The following is a 13,587-nucleotide window of genomic DNA, read 5'->3' as shown; positions in this document are numbered from 1 at the left end:
GGTTACTCGAACTACTGCAATACAGCGAGCGCCACTACTGCCAGCTAAATAAAAGATTCAAACTACGGAAGGCACTAACTACCGATAGGCATAGTTAGCAAATGAAAGATTTTAATAGAGAACAAACAATGTATTTACCTTAATAGTCATAATATATATAGCAGTTCATGACAAATTACAAAACTCCGCCATCTCTCTCCCCACATCCACCACTGCTGGCGGCTCACCTCCAACTGCGCAACGCTACGCGCTGTTCACAGCCAGCTGCCTAACACTACAATGGCGAGTATTACAACAATGCAAAGCAGCCACAGACTGCACACAGCACAGCCAGTGATTTTCATACAGAGGTGGCGTTACCAATAAAAAAACTTAAACAGCCTACTTACATAGCCCCCATGTTCCCCACAAAAAGTTTTACAAATTGTTTTGGGCAGTGGCCAATAATGATTTGAAAAATTTTTTCATAATTACAATAACAAAGATATCAAATGCACACACTTATTGATACAATGTTGGTCAAAAGCTAAAATTTTCTCACAGTCCATAAAGACAGTCCTGATCGTTCATCACAGTAAAATAGCAGTGTTTTTCTCAAAGTCTGAGCAGTAGAAGAAAATGCACACAGAAGTAGTGGATTTCCATGCAATCTTGAAGAAGTAGTGTTGTCCTTCCAACGGAAAGACAGTGCTGACTCGTGACATGCAGACAGGTATTGGTCCACAACAGAGCAAATCCACAGCAGAGTCAGTCGAAATTTTGAAGAGTATTGGTAGGTAGGTCATCACAGAGCACACCCACTGTAGTCCTGGTAGAGCTTACGGAACTGGTGGGCCACCAGAGGTGCAGACCCACTGCAGTCCTTGTAGAAATAATGGTACTGGTGAGTCAGCAAAGGTGTAGACCCACTGTAGTCCTTGTAGAAATGGCCAGCAGCCATCTGTTGTGACTGTGCAGGTGCACAATCACCATTGAAGAGTCTTGCGGATAATATAGCAAGTCCATAACCACCACTTGTGCACTCACAAAGTTTTTGGAATTGTCCTTAGAACCAGCAATGCTGTTATCCAGTCCCTTGCTGAATTATTAACACACGTGTAAACACTAACAGTCCCTACTTCTCACATATTGCCCATATACTATGACCAACAGAAATGTGTGCAGTGAAATGGAACTTACAAGTTACCTAATTTGATGACCTATAATATAGCAAGTCCGTAACCACCACTTGTGCACTCACAAAGTTTTTGGAATTGTCCTTAGAACCAGCAATGCTGTTATCCAGTCCCTTGCTGAATTATTAACACACGTGTAAACACTAACAGTCCCTACTTCTCACATATTGCCCATATACTATGACCAACAGAAATGTGTTCAGTGAAATGGAACTTACAAGTTACCTAATTAGATGACCTGGTGTCAATTACAATTTTATAACATAAGAATACAATAACAAAGGTACAAAATACATCATTAAAGAACAGAACAATACAGATAACATTTGTAGTAATATGGGCTTTACAAAAGAATCGAAATAACATATACATCATCAGTGTTACAGGAATTATGACATAAGTACATACATAAAAGGTCCGAATAACTTTCGAAACATCAACTTCACACATGAGCATTAAAACAAAACAGAATAAATAATGTCTAAACATCTTTACAAAGAAAATAACATATTATTAGAAAAATTCTACAACATAGCTCTCATCAGCTAAACACATAAAGACAAGAAGTACACAAATACACAAGGGTACACAAACACATAGCATAATAATACAAAAGGAAAGGACAGGGTTTGTTTTACTGCAGTATTTTGCAAACAAAACTTTCTTTTCTTCTTGGAGATCTCCCTTCATTCATCATTATTCCCAAAAAGTCCTATCTATACCTGCTTTCTGTTTTCTATTCATATTTCTTTCAAAATAATTATTTCTCAGTGCACAATACTCATTTTCAGAAGATTCCAGGTTCGTATCCTGGCAGGGTCGCCATATGTAACGTCCCCTTAGAAAAATTGTACAAGACTGTGCTTATCCTGATATGAAACGTCCCCTTTGAACAATTATACAGGACTGTGCTTAACCTGACACACAATATTTTTAGCGCAACGCAATCTGACTTTCAGAAATCCCTACAAAAGAATGGCCCTGACCAATATTAACCTATGCTTTTCACAAATCGCTTACCTCAAAAAAATCTTGGTTACTCGAACTACTGCAATACAGCGAGCGCCACTACTGCCAGCTAAATGAAAGATTCAAACTACGGAAGGCACTAACTACTGATAGGCATAGTTAGCAAATGAAAGATTTTAATGGAGAACAAACACTGTATTTACCTTAATAGTCATAATATATATAGCAGTTCATGACAAATTACAAAACTCCGCCATCTCTCTCCCCACATCCACCACTGCTGGCGGCTCACCTCCAACTGCGCAACGCTACGCGCTGTTCACAGCCAGCTGCCTAACACTACGATGGCGAGTATTACAACAATGCAAAGCAGCCACAGACTGCACACAGCACAGCCAGTGATTTTCATACAGAGGTGGCGTTACCAATAAAAAAACTTAAACAGCCTACTTACACCTTTCCTTACCCCGTCGTGATAGAAAAAAGTTGTGCTTTGTTTGTGAAAGAGATAACACCTCTCAGTGTATGCTCTTGTGGCTGCTGATGCTCAGTTGTTTATTAGGTTGTAGTGGAATGTTAATCATGATGAAACTTAAGTAAAGTGCTGTAGCTGGCCTGAGGGGAAAACAGCACGAATCTACGCCCTCCAGATCTTAGTACCTCAATGAAAGAGCACGCGGGCGGGCGTTCGTTTGTGTGTGTGTGGGTGTGAGTGTGAGCGATACTGTTTTCTATAATTGTGACCTGAGGTCATAGGTTGAAAGCCCAGAGTAATATGGAACAATAAAACAAATAAATTTTTCTCAGCTACTCTTTTCCTCAGCCATTCACCCGAAAAAATTCATGGGGGTGGATGTTTGTCAACCGTCGTAAAACCTGCAGGTGCGTCCTTAAGGTTCTGGATTAGAATCTAGAAGTAATATGGAAATGTCAGCACTAAAACCAAGGATATTTGACCCGTATCCAACGTCTTCAGCTTCTTTAGAAGAGTTGGACTGGCATTCAATGTTTTATTTGTTGGCGCATTTGACACTTCAGATTAAGTTACCCAGTCCTTGTGAAACTCTTCACTGTTCGGATACCGCCAGGTGCAAAAATGAGTGGCAGAACTGGGTAGCCACCTTTTGAGGTAGTTGTGATCCAGAAGTAAATCCTTACAGACTGTTGATGGTGTACAGCGGTAACCACCCACAATTTTCTTTCAGGTTACTTTATTCCAAAAGTTCCGTAACGGGTTTCGAATTAATACAGTTCATCATCAGAGGGGTTTCATTCTCTCTTAAAGACAGATGTTAAGTTGGTTTACCGGTAAGCCGCCTGCTGTTTTATGTTGGTAAGACAGGCAGAGGTTTCGAAATTAACATACATAGAACACTTTCATGCCAAGATTTGACAACTTAAACAAGCCTACATTTTCAGCCCACAGTTCTAAAGAAAACTATTCAGTGAGAAACGCTAAGAACGATATGAAAGTATTACACATAGTAGAAAAAGTAGACTCTGTGAATGTTTTCTAGAAGAAATAGAAGTACACATACACAAAAACAGCTACCTTGACCAACGAGCAAATTTAATTGGCTCATACTACTTTCCTGAAAACACTTCCAGAAGTACCTTCCACATTCCTATATAAACAAAATTTTTCCACCTGTCTGCAGGTAAAGTAACAACTCTGATACTACTGTATACGTCAACTACGTCAGCTATTTCCATGACACTAAATGTTAAGAAATTTTAACCGAGTATTATCAGCACTGTTCACACAACATATGAGTTTTCACTAAATTCGCATTCATTTCTCTACCACTTTGTAAAATAAGTTTGTACGGTTGTCATTTACTGTGTGTGTGTGTGTGTGTGTGTGTGTGTGTGTGTGTGTGTGTGTGTGAGAGAGAGAGAGAGAGAGAGAGAGAGAGAGAGAGAGAGAGAGAGAGAGAGAGAGAATACAAATAGAGAAATTATCTATATGAATGTGTTTAGTAGGGGAAAAACTGTTAAAAAAAGTCCAGACCGCCGTTTCACGGTAACTCGCCACTCAATAACTCACCACTCACCAGTAAACCAACATAACGTGTGTTTTGACGAATGCATTAAACACCTCTGATGAATCGTAATAATTCGAGACTGGTAAAGATACGTTTTGAATAAAATACATAAAGCCACTGTGGCTTGTTACTGCTACGTACCATCAACAATCTGTAGCAACTAACAGCTATGGTCGCCAATCATGTCTTTATTTGACAAAATTGCAATGATATAAACGCCTTCAGTTACAATTTTTTCGTGTTTTATTAAATCACACGATACATTACGGAACCTGTAGGTGCATCGTCAGGTGCAAAAAGTCTGAAATATAGTTTACAGTTGCTCTTGAGTGAGGTGAAAGTTATGTTTCCGATTTGAGAAAGTTGTATGTAAGGGTTCGTATTTCGTAAATCAAGTGCGGAAAATATGTGAGAAAATGTGGAAAAAAAGGGAAAAACTTACCGAACAAACAAGGGAGAACATTTTTAACTTTCTGAGGTCAGAATACATTGCTTAATTCATTCTGTCATTGAAAATCACGCCGCTCAAGGTGAAGCTTTGTTTACACATTTTAAAAACACTTCACAGGTGTATTTTAACGTGATATGATCAAAGATAAAGTTTTTCACGTAGTGTCGGAGACATGGTTAGAGTGTTAAGAATATGCAAAGAACAAATTTAAAATAAGTCTTTAAAATCACTGAAATAACTGTGGCCAGCGAAACTTGTTCGTTCATTTAATACAGATTCACGATTTTTGATTTTGTGGAGGTATATTTCCAATTGTTCTGACAGATTTAGCATCCTACAGTTACCTTCATTGTGTAGTACTACCAAATTGTTTTCTATTCTTTTAGTAATATCTTAGCTTACTTCATAGCATATGCTAGAAATCAATTTTTCAAAGTTGTTGAATCTGAAAGAGTTTATGAGTTCTTGGAAACCGATTTTGAAATTTCTACCTGATTTCCCTATATAGTAGGCAAGAGAACTGGGACATATACTCCACTGCTGTTGAATTTTTGGTTAACTGTTTTTATGGTGTGAACTGGCAAGTGTCCTTAATTATTATTAGTGGGGAATGCAATTGTTACATTGGTTCCCTTGAATAGGTTAGCATATTTTGTAATACAGGGCCTAGGTATGGGATACTGGCAAATATTTCCCCTTCTTTCTTAGTACAGCAATCGTTTGTCTTATTTTTGTGTATTAGTGTGTCTAGTTATCAGTTGTTTTGGCTGTGTACCCATTGTTTTTGGTAATATTTTCAGTTGCGTCCATTTCTGCCGTAAGGGTGATTTCTTTTGAGTCTAGTGAGTGTGATCTACGTAGCATAGATCTAAAAGCAGCATATTTGTATTCAATGGTATGGCATGATGAGCTGCCAATTGTTATGTCTGTGTATGTGCATTGTTGGTTTAGGAACTCAAATGAAATATATAGAATTTTCTTTATGTACACGTTTGCTTCTTTTGATGTAGCTAAACTATTTACAAATGAATTGACACAAGAAATAATAGAGTTAATTTTTAAAAAACTTACTAAAACAAAAAAAGCTGTCAATTTCAAAAATATTATAGGTCACTGACATGTTGCAACTAACATGTCACATAATAACTTAACCTTTAATGGAAAATTTACAACCAGAAAGAGGTTCTTTCCATGGGCAGCGGTATAAGGAGTTTCCTGCCACATTTATTTCTCAGCCGGCCGGTGTGCCCGAGCGGTTCTATGGGCTTTCGTTTGCAACCGCGTGACGACTACGGTCGCAGGTTCGAATCCTGCTTCGGGCATGGATGTGTGTGATGTCCTTAGGTTAGTTAGGTTTAAGTAGTTTTAAGCTCTAGGGGACTGATGACCTCAGATGTTAAGTCCCATACTGCTCAGAGCCATTTGAACCATTTTATTTTATTTCTCAATCATCTTAAAAAATCTTCTTTGAAGAAAACAGTAGGCCTAAAAGTAAAACAGTATATTACTGGGGGTATGTTGATGATGAGCTGCTGCTGTACGATGGTAGAAAATTGGAGATCGAGGATCTACTTGCGTTATTCATTTTATTCCACGAAAATATCAAATTCACACTAGAATATCAGGACAACAAAAACGTAAATTTCATGTATTTTAAAAATACCTGCCTCCAATAAAAGCGTAACTTCAACGTACACAGACATAACAGTTGACAACTCATCATTCTGTCCCGCTGCACACAAACCTTCTGCCTTTTAAGTCCATGGCACATGGAGCAAACTCACTTGCCTTAGAAGAAAATGGCTTTATGCCAAAGTTTGACATCATAAAATGCAGGCTATTGCCATAAACAACGGCTACACAGCCATACCACCTCATAATTTAAACATACTGAAATCTAAAAATAAGACAGAATATTGCCATGCTGAGAAAGATTGGAACATGTTTGCCAGCATCTGATACCTAGGCCACATGTCACAAAAAATTACTAGCCTATTCAAACAAAACAATGTAGAGGTTTATTTTCTGTTAGTAATAAGTTAAGACGCTTAGATAAACACAGATAAATAAAAATTCAGCAGCAATGGAATGTATAAAGTATCATTCCCCAGTGGCCCTGCCCATATGTGGGTAAGAAAGTCAGATATTGCAAAACCCGTTTCCAAGGACACACAAATTCTTTCAGACTCAACCATTTTTAAAAATTAGTTATTTCATAGCATATAGTAGAATCGATGTACATTGACAACAGGATAGAAAAGTAATTAGGCGCTTTTCACAATAAAGCCAATGGTAAGACTTTTGATCTGTTACAACTAAAAATATACTAATGCAAAATCAAAAAGCCTGAATATGTTTTAAATGTACACAAAGGTACCACTAGCCATAGTTTCTTTAGTAATATTAAACAACTATTTTAAATTTATTTGTTGCTTATATTAACTTTTTAATGCTCTGTCCTCTAACTACATTTCTGACACTACATAGTAAACTAAATCTTTGTTCATATCACGTTAAACTATATCTGTAGAACGTTTTTAAAATGTGTAAACAAATGTGCACCTTGTGTGACGTGAAGTTCGACGACAGAATGAATAAACGAACTTATGCTGTCCTCAAAAGGTTAAAAATGTTCTCCCCTGTTTGTTCGGTACGTTTGCCCCTGTTTCTCCACTGTTTCTCACGTTTTCTGCACTTGATTCACATTCTAAAAAGCCTAACGTCTATCCTTTTCATAACAGAAACATGCATTTCACCTCACTCAGCTGCAAATGTAAATTATGTATTAGTCGATTTACGCGGGTTCGAAATGCATCGTGTAATTTGCATTTAATAAATTTAATAAAACACCGAAAAGTTGTGACTGAAGGCGTTTTTATTCATTCTTACTGTATACTGAATACAGTCACGTTCACAGCTGCAAAATATAGATAAAACTAAAAAGGAGCATTAGCGCTGTCCACTGACACGCAGTTACCAGTGGGTCTTACTCCCGAACTGCCGAGCCAGACAGGGTTGGACACGTTGAATTAACAAATTGTAATTTACTTGCCTACCCCTCGAGGCACTTTCTAAGACATGAGAGCACGGGAAAGTCTCGACGCAATCTACAACAATGAAGGGCCTACAAATTAGAATAGCTTACTTACTGTAGTGCAAAAGATTGCTCTTTTGATGCCAACAAAGATTTATAGACATTACTGTTATGAAAGTAATACACAGGATTACTTTCAGCTATTTGACACCTAACACTTAAAGAATTAGGTCATTTTGAAAGGGTTTGTTTGGAGTTCAAAAGTAAGAATACTCTCCTGCAGCTCAGTTATTGGATTCAAAAAACAGGACACAATAAATCAAACTAAGAGAACGAACAGATATTCTGAATATCTAAAATCACTTTCATAAGGCTTACAATGAAGAGCCAAAGAAACTCGTATACCTTCCTAATGTTGAGTAGGGCCTCCGCAAGCACTCATAAGTGCGGCAACATGACGTGACATGGACTCTACTAATGTCTGAAATAGTGCTGTAGGGAACTGACACCACGAATCCTGCAGGGTTCTCCATAAATCCGTAAGAGTACGAGGGGGTCGAGATGACTTCTGAACAGCACGTTACAAGGCATCCCAGTTATGCTCAATAATGTTCATGTCTGCGGAGTTTGGTGGCCAGCGAAAGTATTTAAACTCAGAAGAGTGTTCCTGGAGCCACTCTGTAGCAATTCCGTACGTGTGGGATGTTGCATAGTCCTACTGAAATTGCCTAAGTCCGTCAGAATGCACAACGGACATGAATGGACGCAGGTAATCTGACGGGATGTTTATGTACGTGTCACCTGTTAGAGCCGTATCTAGACGTATCAGGGGTCCCATACCACTCCAGCTGCACACGCCACACACCATTACAGGGCCTCTACCAGCTTGAATAATTCCCTGATGACATGCAGGGTCCATGGATTCATGAGGTTGTTTCCGTACCCGTAGACGTTCATCCAATCGATACACCTTGAAACGAGACTCGTCAGACGAGGCAACATGTTTCAGACATCAACAGTCCAATGTCGGTGTTGACGGACGCAGGCGAGGTGTAAAGTTTTGTGTCGTTCAGTCATTAAGGGTACACGAGTGGACCCTCGGTTACGAAAGCCCATATAGATGATGTTTCGTCGAATGGTTCGGACGCTAACGCTTGTTGATGCCCAGCATTGAAATATGCAGCAATTTGCGGAAGGGATGCACTTGTGTCACGTTGAACGGTTCTCTTCAGTCGTCGTTTGTCTGGTTCTTGCAGGTTCTTTTTCCGTCCTGAAGGATATCGGTGATTCGATGCTTTACCGAATTCGTTTTATTCACGGTACACTCGTGAAATAGTGGTGCGGGAAAATTCCCACTTCATGGGTACCTCGGAGAGACTGTGTGACATTGTTCGTGCGCCGAAAATAACACCACGTTCAAACTCATTTATATCTTGATAACCTGCCCTTGAAGGAGCAGTAATCGATCTAACGATTGCGCCAGACAGGTGTTGTCTTATATAGGCGGTGCCGACCGCAGCGCCGTATTCTGCCTGTTTACATATCCCTGTATTTCAGTACGCATACCTATAGTAGTTTCTTTGGCGCTTCGGTGTATAAATAAGTGTTTTGTACATTTCTTTGGTAATATTGTGGCAATGTCTGCATCGTAATGGAAAACGTTGACACTAGCTTGTATGTGTCAGCCATCCGCAATGATTACGGCACTCGTCTCGTTTTCGTGAGGATGGGGTTCGCATTCCAGTCGGAACATACTGATTCATGTCGGTCCGAGGATACTCCAGCATCAAGGCGACGCTGATTTGTCTCCCACTCTCGTCCTTCCCAACCACTGTTTCATTTCCACTACAGCCAGGAACGTTATCCTAGTTGAGTTTCAGCTTATGTCACAAGTTACTTACTTCACCTTGTGTATTCATGAACAGCAGTAGAGAGCACATCAAATCGAACGATTTGGCACGGTGATAAAACAGACTCGCATGCAGGAGAATGGAGGTACAAATCCCCGTCCAGATTAAGGTCTCCCATCATTTGCCTGAATCGCTTAAAGCAAAGGTTGGGATTGCTCATTTGAAATGTAGATGATTAATTTGTTTCCGAATCCTTCAACAATTTGAGCTTGTGCACACGCTCTAAGAGTGTTGCCTCTCAAGAGTGACAGGATTTCGAACTTCATTTATTTTAGAGAGTATTATTCAGCTTGTGACTTTATAATTAAAATTATGATCGTATAGTTAACAAAGACCTGATTCCATATTCGTGTGACTACTTACCTTTTCCTACTTACTTGCCTTCTGGCTTATGACTGGATTTTCAACTAATAGTTGCCTTCTTTCTGTGCTTTTTCAGTTAATTTCGACCACTTCCAGATACTGAGAGCGATAGGGAAGGGCAGTTTTGGCAAGGTAAGACATCACGTACAGATATTTCTCTCAAATGTATGTATATTGTGCAAAATAATTAAAGCTCCACTTCTTGGAAACGCCGTAATTGTCTCCCGTAGCGTCGTAGAAATGTGAAGTCCGGCTCAAAGGTAACTTCAATCTTCCTCTACAGCAGTGCAAAAGCGTGGCGCCGTGCTACGTCAGCCTCGGGCTCATCCGAGCTTGTAACAGCAAGGTGGGAAAAAAGGCCAGAGTTCAGAAGTTCATATGAGATGTTAGGTGGGTTAATAACGTCACTTTGGCACCCAACTTCACCACAATTCTTCCCAACGGCACCACGGACGTGTCACGTGATGAGGAGGTCCTCTCTCTCCTTCTTACTCATGTTTTATCCTTTCTTTCGACGCTTGTGCGACGGGGGACAGAACACCGGCGTTCCGCGTTAAAATCAAATGGTTTGCTCATGAATGGCTGACGAAAAGATTTCAGACACATCGACGCTCAGAATCGTTACGTAGAGGCCTCAGAAGGAGCTATAAAGAGAGTCAATGAAACAACGCCTTTCCTTTGGTCGTCGATTCTCACACATCTCGCGGTCGAAAACGACAGTTCGCATTGTGGTGAGCAACAAGGCGACGTTCTTGTTATCCTTTGACATTGCTGACACCCCCTGACGATTCAACGATTTCCTAATGACAAAGTGGGACAGCAGCTAGTTGAACGTGATCGCACCCCTTTGGAGTGCAGTGTGACTACAACTTTTGCTGAGGTGTACGGGGTGGGAACACTAGAGACTATCAAAAGCATTCGATGAAATAAACGTGATCTGATGCAGGAGAGCGTGCTCAGTCTCCATCAGCCCACCTATTTCATCCCGTCCTGTGATGTGATCAAGGAGGGGTATGATATCGACATTTGCATGACTGTAACGGCAAAGAGTCCCTCTGAGACCTCCCAATTCGGCAACACGCTCGTCGTCATCTGTCCGCTTCTCCTGAGCGCTTTAAAGTTGTACCTGTACAGAGACAAACTGTGACAAGAATCCTAGGTGTCTAAAGGCGGGCTACTCTGCCACTCTTACGCTTACTAGTAGGCATGAGGAATCAGAGGGGTGTTTGTCTCTGTACAGATACGTATTTGAAGTGCTTACAAAGCCGAGTGGCTGGCACCAAGCATGTTGCTAAACTGGGGATCTTAGAGAAATCCTTTGTTGTTTTACTCACACATGTGTCCTTATTGCACTCCTCTGTGATCACGTCACAGGAGGGCACGAGGTAGGAGGCCCGATAGAGAATAATCACCCTCCGCTGCCTCGCTTCACATTCATATTTCGTCTAATACTTACGTTTGTCGTTAGCGGTACCATATTGAAAAAGCTGTAGACGTAAAACACTCCAAATGGGTCCGTTCACGTTCAACGTGGTTGCTGGTCCGTGATGTCCTCGGGAAAGGGCTGAATCATCCGGGGGTGTCAGGAGTATCAATGGTTGTCAAAAACGTCGTCCTTTTGCTCGTTATAATGCGAACTGGTGTTTCCGAACACGAAATTTGTAGAAATCAACGCCGAAGAAAAAAAAATGTTCAAATGTGTGTGAAATATTATGGGAATTAACTGCTAAGGTCATCAGTCCCTAAGCTTACAGACTACTTAACCTAAATTATCCTAAGGACAAACACACACACCCATGCCTGAGGGAGGACTCGAACCTCAGCCGGGACCAGCCGCACAGTCCGTGACTGCAGCGCCCCAGACCGCTCGGCTAATCCCGCGCGGCGCCCAAGGAAAGAGATGGTTTCAATGATGTCCTTTATGCAAGCCATTGAGGCCTTCTTGTCTCCATTCTGATAGGCGATATGTGTAAAATATTACCTTCTGCCATTCATGAGGAAACCGAATGATCTCAACGCTCGATTTCGCGGTTCTGACCTGCATCACATCGAGTGGGAAGCCCACGGTAGCGCTGGGAAGAATTTTGGTGAAATTTGGTGCCAGTATGACATCATCAGCTCACCTTCCACTTTACATGAACTTCTGTGCTTTGGCCTTTTTTCGCATGTGTTGACACCTTCCTGTTTGAAGCGTCGCCAAGCCAGAGACTGATATCACAAGGTGCCAAGCTTTTACACCACTGCAGAGGAAGGGTGTAGGCAATTTTTAGCCATATTTAAAACTTCGGCGATGCAATGAGAGATAATTTCTGGGTTTCCAAAATGCGAGACTTTAATTGTGTTGCGCAGTTGAGATGCCATTACGTAAGTCATTATAAGCAAATTTCCTAATAGAGCTGTGACACATGTCACAAGTTTTTATCTGTAACTCAGAAATATCTTGCTTCAAAATCTATGAAATGGGCTTTTCTGGGAAAGGGCTGGCAGAAAAAAATGAACTCTTACAGCATGTATCTGAGGATCTTATGTATTACGCCATATTTCAGCCCGTCGTGAATCAAGTTTTTTTTCCTTAACTTAAATGTATTCACTATGAGAACTTAATTCGACTGATAAAGGGCGTCGGACACCGAGTACATAGGTTATTATTTGGTGTCAGTACTATCAACAGTATGATCATTGGTCACTGCGATATTGAATTTCCGTCTGGTGGCGTTACGGCCACGTATCTTGGTAATGGAAGTGTGTGAATGGAGCATAGACGAAAGGGAATAGTTCTAATGACGACACGAGTAGCGTCCACTGACTTAAGTGACTTTTCCAAAGGCCGGATTGTTATAAACGGGCGCCTGGGACCATCATCTTTAAACGATACAGCTGATTAGTTGTTTGCATGCGACTGTCGTAGAACGACGGTGAAGACATGAGTTGTCGACAAGTTGTTGAATGTCCACGCCTCATCACGTAACGTAGAGGTCGGAATATTGTCCACTGGTAGTGGTCTCGGACAGATCTGGTGAAGAGTTTAGCACTGGGACCGAAACAAAACGTTCGGCATATTTTCTTGTCAGAATGTGAGGCTCCGTGACAGTTGAGCCCTACCAGTGTCGACCTAATGACATCGTCAGTTGCGACTACATTGGCCACGGTCCGGACGCAGACTGGTGGGGACTGTCTTATGCTGTGGCAGACACTCAAGTGGGTTTCCATGCAGCCTGTGGTAATCACTGACGACACAGTGACAGCTCTGAACTACGTGAACACTGCGGATCATCTGCATCCGTCACGCTTGATGTTTTCTCCGACTGTGCTGGCATTTTCTAACTGCTCCAGGGACTTGAGGCGCATGGTAGCGAACTCGCCTTGATGTCTTTACTACCAAATTCATTTGATCCGAACCCGATGGAACACATTTGCAACTTTCTGTAATGGAGTGTGGACGTAGAAAACAGAGGCCTAGTCATTTCACTGTCCTTGAACCACTTCTCTGTAATGCTCACTAGAATAGTGCTCGAACAGCGGATAGCATCGCCGTTTCCGAGTTGCTCGTGTCCACGCGCCGGCCCATGACAACCTGCTCTTTGTTAGAATCGCTTATCTTATGAGGTTTTCGGATTAGCGGTGTGTGTCGTTGCTAGAG

The 13,587-nt window shown here is 41.1% G+C and overlaps 1 protein-coding gene across 1 annotated transcript in view; it reads left to right on the top strand.

Annotated features, from left to right (window-relative positions):
- LOC124789737 (serine/threonine-protein kinase 32A) overlaps positions 1-13,587 on the top strand; it is a 603,517-nt gene that overhangs the window by 158,867 nt on the left and 431,063 nt on the right. Inside the window, exon 2 of the mRNA XM_047257189.1 lies at positions 10,024-10,079. Coding sequence (XP_047113145.1) covers positions 10,024-10,079 — 56 coding nt within the window. The remainder of the gene's footprint in view (positions 1-10,023; positions 10,080-13,587) is intronic.

Source organism: Schistocerca piceifrons, chromosome 3, assembly GCF_021461385.2.
Source record: "Schistocerca piceifrons isolate TAMUIC-IGC-003096 chromosome 3, iqSchPice1.1, whole genome shotgun sequence".
Classification (NCBI taxonomy): domain Eukaryota; kingdom Metazoa; phylum Arthropoda; class Insecta; order Orthoptera; family Acrididae; genus Schistocerca; species Schistocerca piceifrons.
Note: the sequence above shows the minus strand (reverse complement) of the source record. Positions and strands in the feature narration are given on the sequence as shown.